General features: G+C 42.9%; 2 protein-coding genes across 2 annotated transcripts; both read right to left on the minus strand.

Annotated features, from left to right (window-relative positions):
- Positions 1-18,287: 18,287 nt before the first annotated feature.
- On the minus strand, positions 18,288-23,281 carry LOC127307468 (protein FAR1-RELATED SEQUENCE 5). The gene is made up of 7 exons (XM_051338195.1): positions 22,995-23,281; positions 22,599-22,913; positions 21,217-21,481; positions 20,408-21,092; positions 19,827-20,284; positions 19,419-19,706; positions 18,288-19,045 (listed from the first exon to the last, which is right to left on the minus strand). Exons 3-5 carry the CDS (start codon positions 21,409-21,411, stop codon positions 19,965-19,967), a joined length of 1,200 nt encoding a protein of 399 aa, XP_051194155.1. The 5' UTR covers positions 21,412-21,481; positions 22,599-22,913; positions 22,995-23,281; the 3' UTR covers positions 18,288-19,045; positions 19,419-19,706; positions 19,827-19,964.
- LOC139832471 (uncharacterized) lies at positions 19,339-19,943 on the minus strand. Its single transcript, XM_071822241.1, has 3 exons — positions 19,827-19,943; positions 19,459-19,706; positions 19,339-19,354 (listed from the first exon to the last, which is right to left on the minus strand). The coding sequence occupies exons 1-3, from the start codon at positions 19,941-19,943 to the stop codon at positions 19,339-19,341; spliced, it is 381 nt and encodes a 126-aa protein (XP_071678342.1).
- Positions 23,282-24,841: the final 1,560 nt, after the last annotated feature.

Genomic DNA, 24,841 nt, shown 5'->3' on the forward strand with positions numbered 1-24,841 from the left:
ACTCTTCTAGCACCCATCTATACACGCCAGAAAGGAGAGACACTAGTTTTCTCTACATTGCTCGCGTTCGTGTCGGACATGGTCAGTCAAAGTTTTGAGGTAGTCGTCGATGTCGTTGACCATTTCTTCTCTTCTTTGCATGGTTAAACGCGTCTAGTTCATATCTATCTAATGCGTCTGGTCTCGCCTCATGCAGTTCTTTGTGGACGTCGATCTCATCTCGGCACTCCGCAGGCCACCTCCTCCGTGCCATCGCTGTAGAGCTCCGTTTAAAAATCTAATCCTACCCGTGTATTGCCCCTTGTATCAGCGCCATGGCCCCACTTGTCATTTGATATAGCGAAGCCCCACTCGTTCGCGTTTTGGTCAGGGATACAGCGATGCTTACGGTCAAACAAAGATGGATGGTCTAACGTGTCTTTGCAGGCTCTACGTGGCCCCACTAGTCAGAAGATAACGGTCAACCGTCGGGCAACCGGGCGTTACATCACGTGTGATGGTTTCAGACAAACGCTTGGGTAAAACTGAGGAAAAACTAAGGAGCTGGGGAAAACTGAGCACAACTAAGGACCCGAGGGCACGAAAATAGAAATCCCTTTTTGTAACTCCTTTTCTGATATCTTCCCCTGTTTTTTTTTACAGAACCATCCAAATCTTGTCTCGCTTCCTCCTCTTCCTGAAGGTGGAGAAGTCGAAGAAAGGGCCGTTGTCACTGATGACAACCAAGAGGCCCCCTCCTTTGTGAATGAACCCGTGGATTCTCTAAAATCTGCGGGATCTTCTGAGAAGGATGCTGCCTCCGAAGGCACTGCGTCAGCGCAATCCCCTCCTCCTGCTGTTTCTCCAAGGAACAAAAAGAAGAGGAATGATGTCGACGATTCCGGCACCTCCAAAGCCGAAGAAGTTGGTCCTTCACGTCAGAAGGCAACTTATGATCCATATCTTGAATCCCTCATCAGCTCGTAAGTCACTTTTATTTCCCCTTATATCTGTACTCGAAGATTTTTGTCTTATCTTGCTTTTTATGCTGTCGATTTTTAATCGCAGTGATGATGAGGAACAAGTACCAACTCTTGATGTGGCTGCTTGAACGAGCACGTCACATAGTTTAATTGTTTCGGAGATGCCAGTTGAGGGAGAGGAATCCTCGCCTCCTCAACAAAATCAACAGGACCAGTAGCGATCTGTTTACCTCGATCCATTGCGTTGCTTGCGGTTGATGAAGTCGACGATTTTGAACGTGCCATCGAGATCAGATCCTTGACGCCTCTAATCCCCACAGACGGCGCCAATTGACAAGGTATTAATTTGTCAATGCCTACGGGTTGTAGACTAGGGTTTAGTTGGAAGTAGAGGGCAAGTAGATCTCGAAGGTTTCAGCCGAAAAGTACTCGACGATTATGAAACTAGGGTTTGAGAAACAATGATTCGATGCTTTCTTTGTCCCTCGACTCCCCCTTATATAGGAGGCGGAGCCGAGGGATTCGTGTTGTACAAGTTACAGAGTCCGGGAAGGTTTCTAACTCATCCCGCAAGATTACAAATAACACTTCCTATTACAACTCTAGCTTTCCTTAATAATATCTTGGGCTTCCGAATCTTCTTATTCTTCGGGTAGTGAGCCTTCAGTAAACCCCGGGTACTATCTTCGGCAGGCCCATTTGGGATGCCTATGTCACCTGCCATGTTTCTGTTGTACCACTCTGAGGGATATGGCAATTTGTGAAGAAGTCCCTTCACAAAGATCATATCAACGACTTGTATACTACAACATGCAGTGGTATGCTGGGTCACCGCAGCTGGTATCAGAGCAAATGTTGCGACCTTAGGTTGGAAAAACCTAGTATAGGGAAGAAACCTGTAGGAGTCTAGTAGAAATAGTAAAGGATTCTCTAGAAATATGGTGATTATTCACATGAGAATAGCAAAACCATTTGTTTTAGTGCGATAATTCTTTATTATAGCTATTATGATGCATTATCACTACTAATATTCTGCTTTTGTATATAGCCATAATGGCGAACACTTTTCCTAAGAGGACTTTGAGGAAGGTTGAGGGATGGCTCGGTGATTATGATGGACCAATCACAGCTCTCCTGTGTGGGATGCTGAAGGAACTTCATTGTGACCCACGGATACCTGTTATCAAGTATACCTACTATGATGGGGAAATCCTAGCCAAGTGCAGAGTATCGGTCTAACTACCGACAAAACTGCTGATGAGTCGTGTAATGCCATACGGAGAAGCCAAAACTATCACCACATCCTACCACATGGGCCTATTCAAGGCAATCCTTGAGATAAGGCAGCACAAGTCAGTAGAACTGCTATGTTCAGAGTTTTCTCATATACCTCATGCCGAGGAAGATGAGGATCCCACTCTGAATCATCTGGTGTTAGCACACAGAAGTCCTGAAGCTGCAGCACAACACATGGATAGCTGTAAGTCTTTACTGACCACGATGTACCTTTTAAACATGAAGATGAGGAGTGAGATTGACCACATGCTAGCTGAGTTCACGGACCCTGATAAAGTCCAAACTCGGATGCGTGATCTAAGGGCACAACCCCAACATACTACACCTTTCTTTAGCCTGGACAGCTATGTAGATTTGAGTGACCAGTTGACCCATAAAGATCCACTCACACCCAACTTTGTCCCACACTATCCACATGTGTCAGCATCATATGAGTCTGGATATGGGGGAGATGATTCCAGGAACCTAGACTGCTCGGAGTCACCAATCGAGAATTCGACTGGTTGGCGCTTCGGGGAACCATTTGGAGATGAAGGAGAACCCATCACTTGTGATTCAGAGGATGAAGGAGGCGCGGTTAACCAGAACGTTAACCAAAGCTTTGGGCAGGAAGAGAAAGACACCAACTCCATTTCTTTAGATCTGGAGATGGGATTACCCAAAACATCCCAGTACGTCGTAGGTGAGAGTTCTGGAACCAAGAAAAAGAAGAAGAAGAAGATGAGAGGTCAAGTGAGTAGGAACCCTCCATGGATGGCAGAAGAAGGTGAGCTGTATCCCACTGGGGATACATATGAGTCTTTATCCAGCTACTTTGGCATGATAGATCTCTGTCTCGGCACTTCGTCCGATTCAGACTACATACCTACTGGAAGGACCTTCATTCCGGACGGTGTTCGGAAGACAAACCGCTGTGGCGGATGGACCCCAGGGATGTACGCGGAGGCGAGTTATGATGACGAGGAGTAGAGCTCCAAGGAAGAATAAAGTAATCTAGGTAGTATTGTAATAGAACGTATCTTAAATTCCCGTTGGCTTGGGGTTTGAGCCAAATAAGTGGTTTATATACACCACATGTAATATAAGTTTGTGTGTGTGTTATGTATTATACAAAGTATATGCATAATAAATGTTTGTTTTGGATTTGCTTCTTGATTTCATTGTGTGACTAGTTCTGGGCATTGAGTTGAGCTCAGAAAGCATTTGCATGGTGTAATTATGAGTAATCGCTCTTTGTTACATGACTAGGGGGAAATGGCGTTAGTAGAAACCGAAGAGGCTCGCAGAGAGCGGGAGGCAAGAGAAAAAGAGGAGGCAGATGCAGCAGCTAGAGCAGAGAATGCACCACCACCACCACACCCAATGATGCACCCAGACTTCCAACAATATATGAGAGCAATGGAGGAAGATAGGAGGCGTTATCAGGAAAGTCAAAGCAAGAACATGCAAGACTTCTTTACCCACGTCATCAACGATAGGGGTAATGAAGGCAAGGGAGTAACCTTATCAGACTTCCAAAATGCAAGACCACTACCTTTTACATCAGCTCCAGAACCAATGGACGCTGAAGATTGGCTTATGGATACGGAACGGAAGCTAAAGACCGTTGGTTGCAACGATGAGGAGAAGATTAGATATACTACTTATCTGTTGTCAGGACCAGCAGCGTCATGGTGGGAGAACCTTGTAGCAGTACACCCTCCAGATAAGGTGTTCACCTGGGAGGAGTTCAAGAAGAAGTTCCGGGATGCCGATGTTCCGGACAGCGTGGTGGAGCTGAAGAAGAGGGAGTTTGACGAACTACGATAGAATACTGCACCCATTATGCAGTATGTTCGGGATTTCAACAGGCTATCCAGGTATGCACCTGAGGATGTTGATACGGAGGAGAAGAGGAAGAAGCGGTTCATGAAAGGCATGAATCCATACATGAAGATGCAACTGAGGTTGGCACGGACTGCCGAATTCCAGGAACTGATTGACTCGGCAATCACTTTCGAGGATGATTACCGGCAAGTCCAGGAGGACAGGAGGAAGAGGGCTCGTATTGAGCCAAGGAAGTACCCAATTAGTAAACCAATACCTGATCGGAGTTTCGAACCCCGATACCGACCTACTATTGGTAATCAATACAACCGGGGAGGTCAGAGTCAGAATCCAATCAACCAGATCGTCTGCAACAATTGTGGCCTAAGGGGTCATCTGCAGAAGGATTGTCAGAAACCCAGGATCATTTGTTATGGTTGTGGAAAGGATGGACACATCAAGCCGGATTGTCCAAACAAGGCGTCTTGGAGCGGACAGAACTCAGGAGGACGAGGTGGAAACAACAACAACAACAACAACCGCAACAACAACAACAACAACAACCGCAACTACAACAACAACAACAAGAAGAAGGGAAAGCCTTATGGAAAGCTGAATTGCACATCTTTGGAACAAGCGGAAGAGTCAGATCAAACAGTCTTAGGTACGCTAAGCATTCTTACTCATCCTGGCAAAGTATTATTTGATACTGGAGCAACCACATCATTTCTTGCATTGGAGTTTGTGGAAAAATTTGGGCTTAGATGTTCTGAGTTAGAAACTCCTATAACTGTTCTATCCGCGGGGGGAACGATCTTAGTAACCCACGTGAAAGAAGCACAAGTCTTAACCATATGTGACTGTGTGTATTTCGTGGACCTATTCATCATACCCATGAAGGACATATATGTCATCCTAGGAATGGATTGGTTGACAGAGAATGGAGCGGTGATTAACTGTGGAGACAAAACAGTGTCACTTCGCAACTCCATAGGAGGCCAAATAGTTTTCCAAGGAGACAAATACAGTGAGTTGGAGATAGGATTGAAACTCAATAGTCTGAAGGAGGTGAGAATTGAAGATATTCCTGTAGTGAATGAGTTTCAAGATGTATTTCCTAAGGAACTACCGGGGATGCCACCCGATAGAGAGATAGAATTCACAATCGATCTGATTCCAGGCACAGCACCAATAGCTCAACCACCATATAAGATGGGGCCAAAGGAATTAGTGGAACTAAAAGCTTAGATTGATGAGTTAGAACAGAAGGGATTCATTCAAGAAAGTGTGTCACCATGGGGTACACCAGTTATTTTTGTGGATAAAAGAGATGGAGGAAAGAGAATGTGTGGAGATTACAGAAATTTGAACAATGTAACTATCAAGAACAAGTATCCTTTACCTAGAATCCAAGACCTTTTTGATCAAGTTCAATGAGCTGGAGTCTTCTCGAAGATAGATTTAAGGTCAGGATACCATCAAATCAAGATCAAGAAGGAGGATGTACCAAAAACAACGTTTGTATCAAGGTATGGACACCATGAATACTTGGTTGTACCATTTGGACTAACAAATGCACCAGCAATTTTCATGAATTTGATGAACAAGATATTCATGAAGTACTTGAACAAGTTTGTGATAGTGTTCATAGATGATATTCTAATCTATTCCAAAGATAAAGAAGAACATGCCAAGCATTTGAAGATAGTTCTGCAAATTTTGAGAGAACATCAGCTGTATGCAAAGTTCAGCAAGTGCAAATTTTGGTTAGATAGTGTTGAATTTCTTGGACATGTTATAACCAAAGAAGGCATAGCGGTGAATCCAAGCAAGGTTCAGTCCGTATTGGAATGGAAATCACCTAAAAATGCTAAGGAAATACGAGGATTTCTTGGTATGGCAGACTATTATCGGAGATTCATAGAAGGATTCTCGAAGATTGCAGGACCCATGACCAAGTTACTCAAGAAAAATACTCCATTTGAGTGGACAGATGAGTGTGAAGCCAGCTTCCAAACACTCAAAGATAAGTTAACCACAGCACCGGTGTTAGCAGTTCCTGAACCAGGAAAGGATTACACGGTGTATTGTGATGCTTCCAAGAATGGACTTGGATGTGTTCTTATGCAAGATCGGAAGGTAATAGCTTATGGATCAAGGCAGTTGAAACCACATGAACACAACTACCCAATACATGATTTAGAGTTAGCGGCAGTTGTGTATGCTTTGAAGAGTTGGAGACAATTTTTATATGGATCCAAGTGTGAGTTATACACCGATCATAAAAGTTTGAAATATTTCTTCACTCAGAAGGAATTAAACATGAGACAGAAGAGATGGTTAGAGTTGATTAAGGATTATGACCTTACAATCAACTATACACCAGGCAAGGCTAATGTAGTAGCAGATGCTTTAAGCAGGAAGAGTACGGAGAATCAACCTACGGAATGGGAGATTCCAAAGGAACTTCGGAAAGAGCTAGAGGATGCCTAGATTTTGTTTATTCAAGGTGATGTTAAGGGAAGTATAGCAACCATGAGGATTATGGATGAGATGTACTCAGACTTGAAGTATGAGATTATCCGAAAACAAGCGGATGATTTGTTCATCCAAGAAGAAATCAAGAGGATTGGAGAGGGAAGACCATCGGAATTCCATCTAGGGGATTTTGATTCATTATACTTCCAGAAAAGGATATGTGTACCGGATGATCCCGAAGTGAAGTCAATCATATTAAAGGAAGCACATGAAACCCCTTATTCAATACATCCGGGAAGTACTAAGATGTATATGGATTTGAAAGAGATGTTCTGGTGGAACAACATGAAAAGAGAAATAGCACAATATGTCTCGGAATGCCATACATGTCAACGAGTGAAGGCAGAACATCAGAGTCCTGCGGGATTACTCAAACCACTAGAGATACCAGAGTGGAAATGGGATGAAATCGGAATGGATTTTGTTACTGGTCTACCAATAACTAGTAAGAGGAAGGATATGATATGGGTAATAGTGCACAGGCTTACCAAGAGTGCTCATTTCATAGCCGTAAATACAAAGGATACTGCAGAAAAGCTTGTGGACATATATGTAAAGGAGATTGTGAGTAAGCATGGAGTACCCAAGAAAATAGTCTCAGATAGAGGTTCAATTTTCACATCAGCGTTTTGGAAACAACTCCAAGAAGCTTTGGGATCCAAGTTGGATTTCAGTACATCATATCATCCACAAACCGGAGGACAAACCGAAAGAACCAATCAGATACTTGAGGACATGCTTAGAGCCTGTGCTCTGAACTTTGGAGGCTCATGGGAGGACCATTTAACTTTAGCGGAATTTTCATATAACAATAGTTATCAGAGTAGCATCCAGATGGCACCGTACGAAGCATTGTACGGAAGGAAGTGTCGATCACCAATTTGTTGGTTTGAAACCGGAGAAAACAAGGAGTTTACACCGGACTACATCAAGGAGAGACAAGAAGTCATCGAGGTGATCCGGGATAGACTCAAAATAGCTCAGAGTCGTCAGAAGAGTTACGCCGACTTAAAAAGAAGAGACTGGGAACCGAAAGTGGGAGACATGGTATATTTAAAGGTTAGCCCAATGAAAGGACTCAAGAGGTTCGGAGTGAAAGGAAAGTTAAGTCCTCAATATATAGGACCATTTAAGATACTCAGTCAGAATCGAGGAACAGCTTTTGAGTTGGAATTACCAGCGCAACTAAGTCAAGTTCATAATGTGTTTCATGTATCACAACTCAGAAAGTGTTTGAAAGCACCAGATGATCCTATCACATATGAAGAAATAGAATTGCAATCTGACCTAACTTATGTGGAAAAACCGGAAAAGATCTTAGAAGTACAATGGAAGAAGTTAAGAAACAGAGCAATCAAATACTGCAAAGTTCAATGGCAACATCATCCTGAGCGAGAAGCAACTTGGGAGACGGAAGAAGAACTCAGGAAGTCCTACCCCGAGATGTTCAGGTACCAATCTTAACTTCGGGACGAAGTTTCTGTTAAGGGGGAGAGGCTGTAATAACCCAGAACATAGGAAAAACGAAGGGTAGATTTAGAAATGGGATGTGCATTTCATCGCAGAACGGGGGAAATTTTCGCGCCTTATTGCAACTAAACCTAAGAGGGATCGAGGTTCTCTCTCATTTTGCACTTAGGGTTATGCAATGTGAGTTAGGGCAATTTCGACATGATCTCTTTTGTATCTTATTGCTTTGAGGGAATTATTACATTTGACAAGTGTCAACACATTTAACAATAAGCATCACACAACATAAATAATGAATTCATAATTCAAACACAACTTATAAATTCAAATGACTTTGAATTTCAAACTGAATATCAAATACAATATTTAATCAGGAATATAAACATTACATAATACAAAAGCTCATAAACAAAACTTGAGCTTTATTGATATACAACACAACTTACAATGTCTTTACAATATTCTTGATGCAAGAATTGAGAAATATGAACAGAAATAAAAAGAGGAAAATTACAAGTTTGTTCCAAACTAAAACCTAGACTAAGTGGCTTGAGGATGATCTTCTGGCCATAATTCAAACCTGCAAAACAAATAGCAAGTACTAGACCAGAATGTAAGTGTTAGAAAATTTCAGTTTGGACAGTTAGCACAAATCACAGAAATTCAGTTTGGACAGTGAAAGCTATCATCGCACACTTGTGCTTGTCCAAATTCCTGGACAGCACAAGATAAGACCAGGCAGACCAAAACTGAGCAGCCACAGGGGCTCAAGTTTCAGCATATGAAGGCTGTTGCTAACCAAGCAACAGCAAGGCAATGCAAGGGGTGAGTCACAAAGTAACCAGGCCTTGTGTGTCATGGCCAGAGTAGAAGTAAGGGAGCATATAAATAGAACACAAACCCTAGAACCTTGACAGTCGACAGATAGGATAATTCACCAGGTAAGGGTGAAGCTAGAGCCAACACAAGTTCATCCAGTTCATACTCAAGAATAGCACCAACACACAACCACTTAGCCACCAGGAATCATGGTGACCTGAGAAGATCAACCAGAACCTGGAGGTGAAGGGCTGTGCACAAAACCCCAAGTCTGCAACAACAAAACATCTCATACTAGGAGCTGGAACAAGGTATACCAAGTTCCTGGACAGATCCAATGGATCTGATCCATACAATATGCATGACATAATCATGGGATTGAGCAGATGTTCAAGTGGGTAGACCATCACTTGGTTTTCACCAAGGATTACTACCAGTCTAAAAGCCACTAAAAATGGAAATCATCTAGATACAGATCTTGTACACTGAAGCTAGTAATCATGCACAGATGCACACACTAGCAAGATCATATGCACAGATAGCACCAGTAGATGTGTTGCAATGAATAGCAGCTAATACAGACTACACAGTAAACCCTAAGCTAGTAACCATCAGTAAACCCTAGATTTCATCAGGCAAGCGTATTGGCATTCATATCTAGTATGATCCCCAAATATGCAAGCAAAGGTTGAGTAGCCACAAGATCCAATTAAATAGGTGAGCAACCAATCAGTAGCAAGGCTACTGAGGTCACATCACACTTAGCACCAATTAAAAGAAAGCCAACTATAGCACATCATTATCCAGGAATGGATTCAGATTCATTTGCTTGCTAAACAATCATGAATAGCAGATTCATTTGCAAGCAAGTCATTTAAATCATTACTGCATAAGCAGTTCATCATAACTTAATTAATACAAGCATGAATTTATCACAGATCCATGCTTAGTACTAACAGTAGCATAATATAAGGCAACACAGTTTAATCACTGCATAATAGCAACTGGATCAAGTCCAGTAAGCTTGAATGACCAACAGCACAAGTAAGCAGCAGCATAGTGATGCTTGAGCATCAGCATCAACAAAGAAAATGAATCACTTAGTCACAGAATTAATCAGTAAGCCATCACTGACATTTAATTGATCAAATGGATCAATTGAATCAAGTCAAGCCACTCAGATAAGCTAGCCAACAAGCAATGAATGATCCAATGGATCATTAGCTTGCACAGGGAGCACAGAAGCATTTCACAAACACCACTGGCACACACAAGTGTCACTGATGCACCACAGTACACCTAGACAAGCAAGTACGACATGCCAGTAAGCACAAGCAAGCCATAAGCAAATACAACATGGCATAGCAAGCTCTTAAGCAAGCACAGCAGAGCATAGCAAGATTAGAGCAGGCTAGGAGCAACAGATAAGCAAGCAAAGCATGTACAGCAAGCAAGGCAACCCTGGCCAGTACCAAAAATGGGTGCTTTGGCCATGGGCTTGCAGAAAATGAAAGTATAGGCAGATTAAGCAGCCATGGCAGAGCTCTGGGTGATCACAGGATCACCAGAGAGCCACAGAACATGAGGAGGAAGAAGTACAGTAGCAAGGGAGGCGCACAGACATGAAGGAGAGAAGGAGGAGGTGAAGAACTTACACACGCCTGGTGGCAGAAGCTAGGGCATGGCGAGGCAGTGCTCGCGCGGCCATAGCAGCTGCAAAGCCAGGGTAGGCGCCGACGTTACGCCGGCGAAAACGAACACACCACCGCAGCAGATCACCTGAGACAATGGCACGAGTACTGCGAGCAGCACCTGTGCCAGGTCAATCTCAGGGGCGCACACGTCGTCGGTGTAACACCCCAAATTTCAATAAAAAGAAAGTTAGAGAATTCCAGAAAGCAAAATTTCAAACAAACAAAAACTTTTCTTTTTGCATATAGTACCATGCATAGGACTTGTGCATTTGAGTGATATGCCATGATGATTGTTATTACTTGTATTTGATATGCTCTAAAACCCTAGTGTGATCATATGAAGATCACCAACCAAATAAATCAAAGAGGGAGAAAATCCATTAAATGGAAAACCCTAAAAACCCTCACATATGCCCTATGGCATTTTGATAAATTTTGACCCTAGACCTATTTGGTCTTCACCATTAGTTGAGTAATGTTAGTAAACACTTACTACAACTTTTGGAATCAAAGATTCACAATTCAAATGGAATTCAAACACAAATCTAGCTCACATATGATAATGGTCAATTTTGACAATTCTAGTCTGATCACCACTTTGAGCCCTTGCCATTCAATTCTCCCAAACCAACTCTTGCTAACTCTTTGCACCATTTCAAAGTCAACATCAAGGTGAACAAATTTGGTGAAGATCATCATGCCAAATTCATCTTGGATCATGAGCAAGGCTCATCCAAAGTTCCAACTTTTTCACATATGTAACATTCTACACTTAGCCATTTTGGCCAATTCTTGAATTCTAATTTTTCCACCACCACCTCAAAACCTCTCTGGTCATTTACAACTTATATCAACACTCACATTTCAAAAACTTTCACCATTTGAATTATTTCAAATTTGGTTATTTTTGCATTTTCCAAATTCGGGCACTATTTGCAACTATTGCAAATAGTGAATCTACCTCACCTAATCTACCCTAACCTATCACATTATGTTCCCTGGTCCCCTTAAACCATAAGTGAAGCATAGTGAGGCTAAGGAAGAGAGAGAGCAAGCTAGGGCATGGCCATGCCGGCCATGTCCCCGAGCTCGTCGACCTCCCCTCTCTCCCCTTGCTTCTCTGCCAGGACCACCTCGCCACCATGCGCCAACGCATCTCCTAGCATGCCCTAGCACCGCCATGGTCGAAGGAACGGCGACCACACGCCGGACGACGCGCGCCAGCACACGCCCTGGACGCCGCTCACGTCGCACATGCATGCGCGCGGACACGCCCAGTACACGCGCCGCACCACCACCTCGCTCACTCCCTGGCCCTGCTTGCAACGCCTTGAGCACGCACTCGACACCTGGACGCCGCCAGAAAACCGCCAGACCACGACCCGCGCCCACCGCCGCCGGAGAAGGAAACCCTGCTCCGCCGCGGGCGCGACAGACGCGGAAGCAACGCGCACGATTCCGACGCTCCCCGACCATGCTGTCGCTGCCAGTAGCACCGCCTGGACCCGTAGAGCATCGCCATAGCCTCGCCTAGCTCGACCAGCCGCCGGAGACGCCGCGCCCATGTCGACCACCTCACTGCCCCGCAACCCTCACGCGATTCTATAAATAGGGAGTTCCCTGGACCAAACCAACCACACCATCTCACTCCCCACCTCTCACTGCTTCGCCACCACCACTCCACTCACTCGATCATCGCCGGAGCTGCTCCAATTTGGAGACCGGAGCCGCCAGTACCTGGTGGACGCCGCCGTCGATTGGAGCCACCCCAGGACGAGCCACCGCTACCAGTCGACTCGCTGTCGTCCACACCTTCACCGCGCACATTGCCAACCCTAGCTGGAGCCACGGTGAGCTCTCCGACCCCCTACCTGAGCCGCCGGTGAACTCCCCTCTCGCCGGCGGGACGATGAACCACAGCCGTTTGATCTCATTCTAATCCAACGATCCAACTTAAAACGTACCGCTTCGGTGACGCTGAGTCACTGACGCGCGAACCCCACCCTGTCAGCGCGCCGCGCGTCTGTGGACCGTGGTTGGGCTGGACTGGGTTGGTTTGGGCCGTTTTCAAATCATTTAGCCCAACTAGCTTTCCCGCCGGCCCGTTAAATTCAAATCCCGTTTAAATTTTACAAATGAATTTCAATACTGCTGTCACTTTGAAATTCAATAGAATCAAATTGCCTAAACCAAATTTGATGAACTTTATATGGTTGGAAAGATAGAGAAATTATCTAGCCAATGCCACTGGTCTCATGGCCAGATTCTTTGTAGAATAAATGTGATACAAATAACAAGACAGGGATTTTTCCCTATTCAAATAATTCTTAAAAATCAACCAAAATAGATATTAAGTTAGTTCCAACTCTAATAGCTCACATTTGACTTACACTAATTGTTTCTGCAATAAAATGGTGTGGTCACTTTGTATGATCATGCCATAGTTCAATAAATGGATATTATGGCTAGTTTAACTAGTTGATATTGTCCAAAACTATTAAAGTAAATTATGTGAAGTCTTATACTTCACTTAAACTTGTCTCACATGAGTTCATGGGATGTTTGGACCCCTGTTCCCAAACTCTCTTACATGAATTACTTGAGATTTAAATCAAATATAGTGTTATTTAAATAGTATGAGGTGATCTACCTCATTTAAATCATTTTCAGAAATGATGATGATGAACATTTGACCCAGGTCAATATGAGTTCATACATGATTGTTTGAGAAATTAAATCTTAAGAAGATTTCAATGAGAGGAAATTATTTCTCAAGAACCCTATGGAAACTATCATTTACATATGAAATACAAAGATGTGAATTCTTTTCAAACAACACCACCCATGCACCTAAGTAGATTATTTTGTGTGCATAGAATAGTTTGTGTGTTTATATGTGATGTATGGAATAGCCATTGAATTAGTGAGTAATTATACTCGTATTCAAATTTAGACGGTAGCACCGGAGAGTACGCCGAAGAAGAAGGTTGCTACCAAGAGGAAGAGGAGGAACAGTTTGAGAACTACCAAGGCAAGCTAATATTCTTGCAAAGTGCAAAGCCCCTTCGGGCAAGGCACCATGATTCTTACCTTTTCTTACATGAGCCTATCCCAAGTTTTTACATTACAAGTTTTTACTTGTTTTCTAAATGAGTTACTTTTATAGTTAACTTTGGTCAAAGTACAAGTTGGTTACTAGAGTAATGAGTTAGTCTCTTCCAAGCAAAGAAAGGTAGCACCCCTCATGATTTAGAGCTAGTGCTAATGAAATAAAACTTGACTACTCTAGATGGGAACAATGTGAATTTGAAATGAATTTGAAACCTTGGAATGATGATGCATTCCATTGAATGATTTTTGAAGGTGAATATGAACAAGAGAAGATGGTGATTTTTTTTATAAACAATGATGTTGGGTTGAATGCGATACCTTTCCAATTATTAAGTACCCCCACAATACCTGATTATGGGTAGGGCTTAACTGGAAGTTTATGCGTCTTAGTATGGGTTCCCTCTGAACACACGTCATAGGGGTTACGCTTGAGGCTGCCTCCGTTGTGGAGAAATGATGTGAAATTGAGGTGAATTGTACGGCCAAGCCCTGTGCAGTTCCCAGGTTGTGATTGGTCTTCAACTGGGAGGCCAAGCTCATGGGGAGAGGTGCTCATACTAGGATTTGTAAGTGAAAGGTTATGGTTGATGATCCGCGTACTGTGTTACGATGATTCGGGGTAATCCCGACGGATGAAATCAAATGTTGTGGCACAAGTGTGCAACCTCTGCAGAGTGTAAACCTATTCGAATAGCCGCGTCCACGGATACGGACGGTTGGAAAGGCCATACAGTTTCCGATGTCATATCTTTGAAAATGATGTTGAAAGATGATGGTGAAATGACTTGTGGTGAATTGAATTGAAATCACCACTTGAATGGTGGGAATGACACTAATGTTCCCACTTGAGTTAGTTAGCACTTGAATAAGCTTTTCTCAAACTTTGTGAACTAAAACTAGCTTTATGCAAATAAACTAGAGCTTAGCAAACCATACTAGAATGTCTAGCACTTACTTTAGTATTAGTTTGCGAGTACTCAACGTACTCACGGCTTTGTCCCTGGCTATTCAAATGGCCAGAGTATGAAGATGACCAAGGAGATGACCAGCAGGACGCCTACGACAACTAAGCGCCTTCCGACGTCAAGCGTTGGCCTGTGGACTAGAGAGTCCTTGTATCTTACGCTTCCGCTATGTTGAACTATGAACTGGTGTTTGTTCGTTGATCAATAGATCAACTATTCGTGTAATATGGATCATGTGATTCCAAATATGTAAGACTTATGGTTTGTAATGAATGATGACTGTGATACTTAACTATTATGCCTCGCAACAACAATATTCCTGGGATTGCGATGTATGACATAATGGGCATTCGGACTTAAAAATCCGGGTGTTGACAGTCGGCGAGGACGAGGACTCGCCGGAGATCGTCAATCGCCAGAGGCGATTCTCCACGAGATCCAGAGAGGGGCGATTCGCCAGGATAGGAAGAGATGGGGGAAACCACGCGGACAGATCGATAGATCTGCACGCGGCGGTCCCGATTTGGTAAGTGGCTAGGGCAGGGGAGCATGGAGATGGCCGGAGAGTGGCGGCGGCCATGGCGGTGACGCCATCGCCACGGGAGACGCGAGAGAGTTAGGGTTAGGAACGAGCGAGTGTGAGAGACGAGTGAGGAGCGAGGTGGGCCGCTTCGGCGCCACCGACCCATTAGGGGACATGCCTTAGTGGGCTGTCCCTGGGCCTTAGTTAAGTGGGCTGGCCCAATAGGGGCCAGGGGTATTTCTGTCTTTTTATTTTTAGAAAAAGACAGAATTTCACCAATTTTTAGTAAATAAAATACAACTCTAAAAATCCATTAAAAAATTGGATTAGTGAATGAAAAATAAATCCTAACCAGAATAAAATATGAAATGGAATTTAAGAAACAAATTCAAAATTATGAATTTGCAGAATTTAAATAATCACTTGGAATTTTAAACTATTATTTCCTTGTAATTAAAATTCAAGGAAAAATCTCAAATAAGTTCAAATACTTATTTTCAAACATTTCAAAATGAAATTCTACTATTCCAAGTCATTTCTATTGAGAAAGGTATTTTTCAAAGAAAAATACTCTATTCCCTATTTATTCCAAAAATATAGAGACAACTCTATTATTTTAATTCAGTTTTGGAATGAATGATGAACCACCAAGTCAAATAGTTTTACTTTGAATTATTGTACTTTATGTGAATTAAAATGGTTTACCCTTTTAAATCTATTGCAAGTTACTGTCAAAGACATAAATCTTAACTCAAACCCAAATTGCTATGACTCAGCGGGGTAAAGGGATTCAACATAAAATAATACATCCATGATTGCATTATTTGGATTTTATAACATTGTCCTTACCGGACAATGATGCTTCTTACAAAACCCGAGGTCCAGGTTCCATCAACTGCATTGAACTGCACTATCTCGCAGTCCACAGGAAAGTTCACCCTTGCTCATGTCAACTTGATTATTTTCTACTACTTTAATGCAAAGCTATATACTTATCATTCCTGCATCGTTCCAACTATGAATATGACTATGTGGCTGGCAATGGAACCATGGTATGTGTTGATATGGTGGAGGTTCCATTGCATGGGTTATATCACCCTAGGATTAATTACCAATGCCGTCCAGTGATTCTAGCGCCATACAAACCACGTTGACCATGAGATCTATAATGGCTCTGGGGAAGCCAGCCGTATCTTTTCCCTTCTGCACGCCAACGGATCTGTAGAGCCGGTGGGGTGTTGGAGGCACCGCCGCAATAGGTTGGGATATCCTTTTAAATCCCCATCCATTAGTGATGATAAGCTCTACGATCTATGAAGGATTGTCCGGAGTACACCGTGAGTAAAGCCGTATTATCGGGAGAAGTCTACTGGGGGTGTACGGTTGGACAAAAGGGTGGGTTTGCAGTCACGGAGAAGGCGGTGTGGGCTTGGATTTTCATACCTGGCCTCACACCAAAGGAAGTGTGAACGGGGGCAAGTCCCTGCGGATGGCAAAAGGGGTGGAATCTCTTATGGGAAAAGTAACGCACCTCTGCAGAGTGTATCAAATTGTGGCTGTCACTCCCTGTTCCGGGAAGGGAACTGCGAACGCGGCAGGAAAGGAACTCCACGAAGTTCTGGTCAACCTGTGAAGACTGACAGGCATAGTTTTCATAATAAAAGCAACCTTTTGAAGAAATGATTTCAAAACATGCATTGACCTGCGATTTCCTGATCAATGGTCGTAGCTAGTGCATCAAACACCTTTTTACTCTTTTAGAACTTGCTGAGTACACCTGTACTCACTTTCTTTCGACACCCTTGCTAGACTGTGATCCGGAAGTGGAGGCCATCAATGATGGAGCACCAGAAGGAAGTTACGAGCTGGTCTACGAGGAACCTGATCTTACCGGCGGAGTGGAAGGAGTAGACTATGGGATAGTCTACGGACCAGATGACACGGAGGTGGAGGAGTAGTGACATACCCTAGCATCATAGAGCCGAGCAGCGTAGAACTTACTTAAATAAGTTGTTGAGCTCTCTTTAGAGTTGTTATGAGTTGTAATTGTACTTATGTAGTATCTTAGGGTGTTCTCATAGGACCTGTGAGAATACCAACTTGTTAAGACAATGTTTGTAATAAAGTATGGAGTGTTATGACCTGCAATGTTTCTGTTGTACCACTCTGAGGGATATGGCAATTTGTGAAGAAGTCCCTTCACAAAGATCATATCAACGACTTGTATACTACAACATGCAGTGGTATGCTGGGTCACCGCAATATAACACATAAGATCCAACAAATACTATGGTGGGTTCAACCGATCTAACAAGTATTTATATGGATCTTTGGAAAACCGTGAAGATAGCCGATAGAGTTACACTTACACATAGTATCCATAATTGGTCCGGACTGTTCTTTAGATGTTTTGGTATATCCATGTGTCCATATAAATATCCTCTTGGGTATTCGCAACGTTCTTTGGCTAATTGCGAAGAGATTTGATAGGGTTACACATGATCTCCATAATTGGTCCCCAAAAAAGCTTTACATGTTGTGGAGATAACCATGTGTACTTGGCAGAAGAAGCACAATGATATCCTTGTGGTGGATTTAAAAAGATCCAAGGACGTAACCCATTGCATCCAATTGTTACCATCCAAGAACATAACAAATAAGATAAAATAGAATTACACATAGTATGCATAAATGGTCCAAAAAGTCCATTTGATGTTGTGGAGAGACCAGGCTTAATTAGGACATGAAGTGCAACGATATCCAAATTGTGTTCTCACAAATTTCCATTCAAGCGTCAAACCGATAAGAGATTGGAGAATGTAGCACATAAGATCAAACAAATACAATTCATAAGGGCAGTGGCACGTCAACACCAACCAAATACTCATCCTCGTACGGTTCTTTGGCTAACCGATAGGGTTACACATGGTATCCATAGTTGAGACCAATTGGCAAAAAGAAGTGGTGATCAGCATCGAAACAAAACTTATTCTCCACATCCTAGCACCTCCCATTGAAAGGCATGATAACATTCCCCACAAAAAAAGGTTTGCAATTCAGCTATAAGGTTTTGGAACGGAATACAGAACAATTGGCCACGAGATGTTGTTAATGCCCATCATACATTTTTTAGCCTGTTCGACAAAAATGCCCCACTTAAGAAGCCAATAGCATTTCCCTACGATATGACTAGGCACAATTGACCATTGGTTTCCAAAAAGTCGGAAGAATGTTTCTCTCACATCGATAACTCATCTGCTATTGGTTTATAGTGAAACAATTGTTGTTTTTGTGCCCAGCAAGACCACAATTGGAGCAATGCGCCTCACGGCGGGGCTTTTTTGCATTGTCAAAGTTCGCTGGGCAACCTGGCGCCCTATGACCCCTATTATGGCATATGGTGCAGAATTTTGTCCTAGGCACACTAACCTGCCGACCAGGTTTGGTTCTTGCTGTTGTTGGGCGATCTAAATAATTTCTTCTAGGAGGAGCAACCATGTCTGGTCGTAGACTGTTGCAGATGTTTATGTCTCCTTGATCTGAACTCAGTCCATCCGCTGCATGGACTCTCTCTTCCAGCCCGGGTCCATCTTTGATCTTGCTTATTTTGGCCAGGATAGGCATGGCGTTTAACATATGGGTCATTGCTACCTCATATGACTCTCGATTAGTGTCCCCCATATGAACCATGTCAATTGCAGTCCTGTAAAGAGCGGAATGGAGGAAGGTCCTGGATTTCATAGAAGGGTTGTCTTTTTGATACATCTTGAGATGATCGGGCATGTCTCGGTAGGCATCTCTGGTCCATCTCTTCATAATGTGACTTTCTGGGATTTGGGTTATACTGAGACTGATCATGACCTGCCAAACATAAAACTTGATGTCATGCATGAGGATCTCTTCATGACCTAACATACATGACATGCACTTGACAACATAGGTATTCAATAAGAAATTATTTTGCTTGTCTTATCGGTGATTTGCTCCCATATTTCATTCGATCGTAAATATAAATACAGTACCCAGGATATGATAGAACAATATTGGAGCATGATCAAACTAGCCATGCCTTATGACAATATATCATTTGTCGAAAAAGTCTGATATGTATAGAGTGGGTAACCTCTAGCATATAACTGGTCGAACTATGCAATTTAGAATACACATAATCTAGACAAAAAAAAGTTACCAAGGTATCTACTATGAATGTGAAATAGTGAAATGCAGCCATTACCTGGAGTGCGTGACAACAAAGCATTCCCATGTGATTGTACCTATCACATTCACATTTAAAAGTCTCTCTCTGGGAATCAAATATAACCTCAAACTCTGTCCGGGACCACTTCTCCCTCTTCTCAGCGAAGATGTGTTTCACTATAAACCTATGACCATCAGTGACCTCTTTCACAATATATGACCCGGACTGGAATAGCTCAACCTTGAACAAATCAAACATGTTTGGAGTGTATATCTTACTCGCATGCATCTCAATCGGAAACCCGCTGTTCAGGACTACGCCACCCTGAAATATAAGAAATTAGATGAAGGATGTCACGCTAAAATTGAGTGTCCATTTTGTAAACACATGAAATAAAATTGAAGATATTTTAGTACCAGCCAACATTGGTAAAAATGAACTTACCACGCGGCAGCGCATTTCCTGGAAGTTCTCCTCCGCATCCCTGTCAAATTGCAGCTTCTCGTAGTGCCTGATAAACATATTCATTGATAAACCTGGCGGTACAAAACCCTTGAGCATGTGGTTTGCGCTCTCTGAACGTTAGGTGCTGGTCATCCTAGCGCAAAAATTTCCTGCAAAGTAAGGCTTCGCCCACATTTCTCTCACCTCATAAATCTGGGTTAAGAAAGGGTGATCTTGGAAGCCGTACTTTGCAATGAGAATAGCCCATGCTGCCTCGAACTCCTCCACTGTGATCATGTACTCTAAAATCTTGTGGAACTCGTCACGAAAACCGGACGCTTTCGAATACAACAATCCCATGTGTTCCTTAGCTTTGCGCAATACGTGCCATTTGCACCATCTGTGGGTTGTCCCAGGGAGAACAACAGCAATAGCAAGCTCCATTGCCCGACACTGATCTGGAATTCAAATAGCATATCATTTGTTATATTCAGTTCAGTGGCTATCATTGATATAAAACACATTAAAAGTTAGAACAACCACTGGCTGTGATGCTGTGGTTTGTTTTATATCGGCCATACCTGTCAGAATGGTAACTGGTGCTTTACCTCCCATTAGGGATACAAATTCTTTGAACACCCACTCAAAAGTCTCTGTTCTCTCATTGGTTAGAAGGACACCACCTAGGATTATACTCTGGAAATTGTTGTTAACACCGACAAAGAGACCAAACGGCATGTCATACAGGTTTGTTCGGTAAGTTGTGTCGAAAGTTATAGCGTCACCAAACTGTTTGTACTGCATACGACTCTTTCCATTTGTCCACATGAGTGCTCTAATATTCCCATCCTTGTCTGCTAAGCAGCTATCACGAAAGTTTGGGTCTTTCATCTTCAATTCTGAAAATAAGTCAAATGTTTTCTTCACATCGTCCTCTGAATGGTCCCTGCTGATGTTTGCACAAAGCGTCCTTAGAGACCGCTTGTTGAACGGGACATTCTCCATTGCTCCAAAAAAGCTCCCAATTACAATGAACGCCTTAGTTAGGCCGATATTATTGTCCCTGAGGTTCTTAACAAGGGCCTTTATGCGCGGGTCAATGTTTTTATGAGAGGGCCATTGCATCTTTTCCCCACGGTTCATTGCCAAACCATGATTGTGATCTTTTCTGAACTCATGAATGTACCATCCATTATCAGTAGTTCGGTGCAGACGGATCATGGCTAGACAGCCGCAACATGCTGATTTTGTGTTCACATGCTTAGGCTTCCCCCGGTAGAGATAATTGAACTTGTCAGACTCATTTTCTCACATGCCAGTAAAACACACTTTAAAAAAGATAGAATTTATTTTGTTGTATTGACTGAAAGTTAGACTTTGATTGAATTACCTCACAGCCGCAAGTTATTTCCTGCACAGTTTTGCTCTTTGCAACATTCTTCTTTGACTGCCCGTATCTTATGCCGAAACCAATCTCCCATGAGTAAATATTGTAAAAGTCATATGCCTCCTGTAATGAATCGAACTCCATCACAATCTCTGGTGCTATTATAGCATCAGAACTTCTGCCCTTCTGCCTATTCATAGCAAGCTCTAGTGTGCTTTTCCTTTCTGAGCTTGCTTCCCTAGAATCTGGTATTTCTCCCCGTCGGAACCTGAACAATAATCAATTATTCAGGATGGATATGACCTAAACTCAGTAGCATCTCTCCGTGCAGCTCCATAAACATGCACTTAATATGTGTAAGAGCAAAGGTGTAAACTGGAGTGACATAATCGGCATTGACGTGTAAAATAGGTGCCAAATTAGATATGACAAAAAATAAAATGCGTAGAAACAACTTTTGACTAATAGAGTCTCTTGAAGAACAAACTACTGGCCTCGTTTTTGACTGTCACCGATTGACAGTCAGACTTGCAAGTTTTAAAATTAATACTTTCATATGTCCACAACAACCTCCTGAACCAGATACACAAATTCTGCATGTATCCATTCTAGCGATTGAAAGGAATATCTAATGTTGGTTGGGTATCCGTAGATCAGTTTGACGCAAGTCAGGAGCCCAAACAAAATGCTTCATATAACATCATTACAACCATGCGTGGATTATTTAGTTTATTCCCTTTCTTCAAATATACAATAGGTGATGTTGGTCATAGACTAGTTCTCGACCTGATATAGCTTCACATTGAGCTGATATAGCTTCCCATTGAGTTGATATAGGTCCAGTACAAATGGTGAAACTGGAGCCGCAATTGGCTAATATAAGTCGTTAGAGACTTAGAATGCTACAAGAAATGGAATGAATATTAATTGCAGAAAATATGCATTTCTCCACACCAATTAGTTAATCAGCGCGTAATGCAAAAAGAAGCATAGGTTTATTATGCTATTTTATAGTTCAGTCATAAGGAGATTAACTTTGGCATCCTAGGAGTGTTATATTTTTTCTCCAACATAATAAAGACTTCAAGAGAACACTTTTACAGCTTAAGTGATATCCATGGTTTCAATTCGGCGCAGAACCGTGCCTAAAACAAAAAAACATGACGCCATGGCATAAAACAAAAAAAAACATTAATACTAATGATATGGACAATCCACAAATTCAGTAGCCATATTAGACCGTCGCGGCCATATAAATTTTGGTAAGAGCTAATTCGAAGCATTTCTACTTACATCTAAATGATGGTGAATATCATGGACAATTCCGAATGTGAAAAGTATATTGTACAAAGTACCAACAATGAGAAGCTCCATGTGGATCTAACCTCTTCTTCCACAGACGAGGCAACGGAGGCAGAACGCTGTGAGCCTACGTTGGTGACTCAGGGGTGATGTTTCGCTGAAACCCGGCACCTTGCGAATCTGGTCCCACACATGTCCCTTTACGCCCAAGCTCGCAGCTGAATTCGGTGTTGTAATCTGCATCTTTAGGAAAACTGCCACGAAGTGAATCCTCTTCCGTGGCTATTGTATCTGAGCTAGATCTAGAAAGAGTACTGCTTGGGCTTCCGTCTTCATCTGAAGAGGGGATAGCGGTGGGATCCCAGTTCCAAGTCGATTCTTGGATTGGTACTGACATGCTGCATCGAGATGAAGAAATCTGAATAAAGGCAAGACCACATCGGTGAGGGCGTAGGGCATGGGCAAGATTGGTTATTTACCTGAGAAGCATGCCGATGAAACTATCCGGGCCTCTATCCACCATCATTTCTCCCATCAGATCTGAAAGGGAGTGGATCGGTGACGGATATCGTGAGCAGACGGGGCAGATCTTGAGGAAGGAGAAGGATAAGGAAGCAGTTAAGATTCAAAATGGAACTGGATGGGGAGGTCGGGCTGCACATGACGAGGAAGCTAGGAGAGGAAGATAGGCGAGGACGAGGATGCTAGGGGAGGACGAGTAGCCAGCCGGGCGGCTGTCCTTTGGGATGGGGGGGCCTGAACGTCACCTGGCTATTTGTCAGGTATGCATACGAGCGTCGAGACTTGAGCCAGATGTATTAGCTGGAAAAGGCAGTCAACGAGCTCAGTTTGTGGGACCTCAGCGGGAATCTCCACACGTGAACGGATGGCTGCGATATGGTCCGGGCGCCATATGAGATGGAGATTCTCATTTTCGAGTATCTTTTTGCAAATGCAAAGGTACTTATCGGTGTAGTCCGCCATTCACATAGTTGCCGTCTTTTCATGCAGGCTAAATCCTATCAGCCGACAGCGTTTTTCCAACGAGTAAAAGCGGCAATTGGCCTCACAAGTTTTCACAGTCTTCAAACAAAAATCTCTAAGCATTTATTTGATATCGCCTCATACAGGCTAAATCCTATCAGCCGACAACGTTCCTCCAACGAGTAAAAGCGGCAATTGGTCTCGCAAGTTTCCATAGTCTTCAAACCAAAATCTCTAAGCATTTGATATCACCGATGAAATAGATGAGGCGGGTAGATTGATACCTCAGTAAAATAATCACGCATGAGCAGCCGATGGCCGAGCGTGGGATGCACATATGCCCGGCTGTCGATCCTCGCCGCTTTGTATTCCTTCTATCCCTACTATCAGTTGCTCGACACCATCATTGATGATCAACTCCTCCATTTTGAGTCGAGTCATCGAGAAAAATCTGCGCGCTTGGGCTCAGTAATGAACTCATCTACAAATTAGCGCATAAATCCAAGGTCAAAATCGATATGAGGACAAGAACAATGAACATATTGCCGAGAAAAATAAAATCGTAATAAATTCACAACTTGAGTCCGCGGAGAACCGACAATCGGCGAGGAAGATACGGTTGATTTGGGCTACCTTCCAACAAATCACTGGAAGGGGTAGCGGCTACCGCTCTAGCACAACAATAGCGGAATTGGTGTGGCATGCGGTGAATGACCTTCCGGCGACGCGCAGTCGCAGGTGGCAGCCAAAATTGATGGCACGCGAGAAGAAATTTCAGAGCGCCAAGGTTTCCGAGGGGAAAAGGGGCGAGCGTCGGTTTGTTCGCGAAACCTGGGTATAAACCACAACGGAGAGGGTGGAGGTTGTTGTGACTATGGTGCATCTTACAATCTTATAGGGTACGGACGATTTTCGACGCTAAAGTAATAAAAAGGTTATTATAAGGGTTCGGGTAGGAATCTGTTGCTCCCACACAAGCTTCCTTGTTTAAAACTATGTCACTAGTAGCGGTAGCCCAGTAGGCCGGCGGTGAATGAGCCAAAATCTCCCATGGTTAAGCCAAAGAAAATATAGAAGCCGAAGATTTCTTGCTCCCGAGCTCCACTGCTCCTGGTTAGTTTAAAAAATTCAAAATCATATTTGTGAGTTTCAAAAAAAATTGAAAAAAACATTCGGATGTAGCTCATAAATTATCCCACAAACGTGTAAAATATCACTTTCAAATATTTTGTATCCTGAGCTGTACAAAAATAACAAAAATGTAGATTTGTAGAAGTATGTTTGAAATCTCAAAATTTTATCAGATTTGTCATTTTTGTGTAGCCCATAATACAACAAATTT

This window comes from Lolium perenne, chromosome 6 (genome assembly GCF_019359855.2).
Source record: "Lolium perenne isolate Kyuss_39 chromosome 6, Kyuss_2.0, whole genome shotgun sequence".
In the NCBI taxonomy this organism is placed as follows: Eukaryota; Viridiplantae; Streptophyta; class Magnoliopsida; order Poales; family Poaceae; genus Lolium; species Lolium perenne.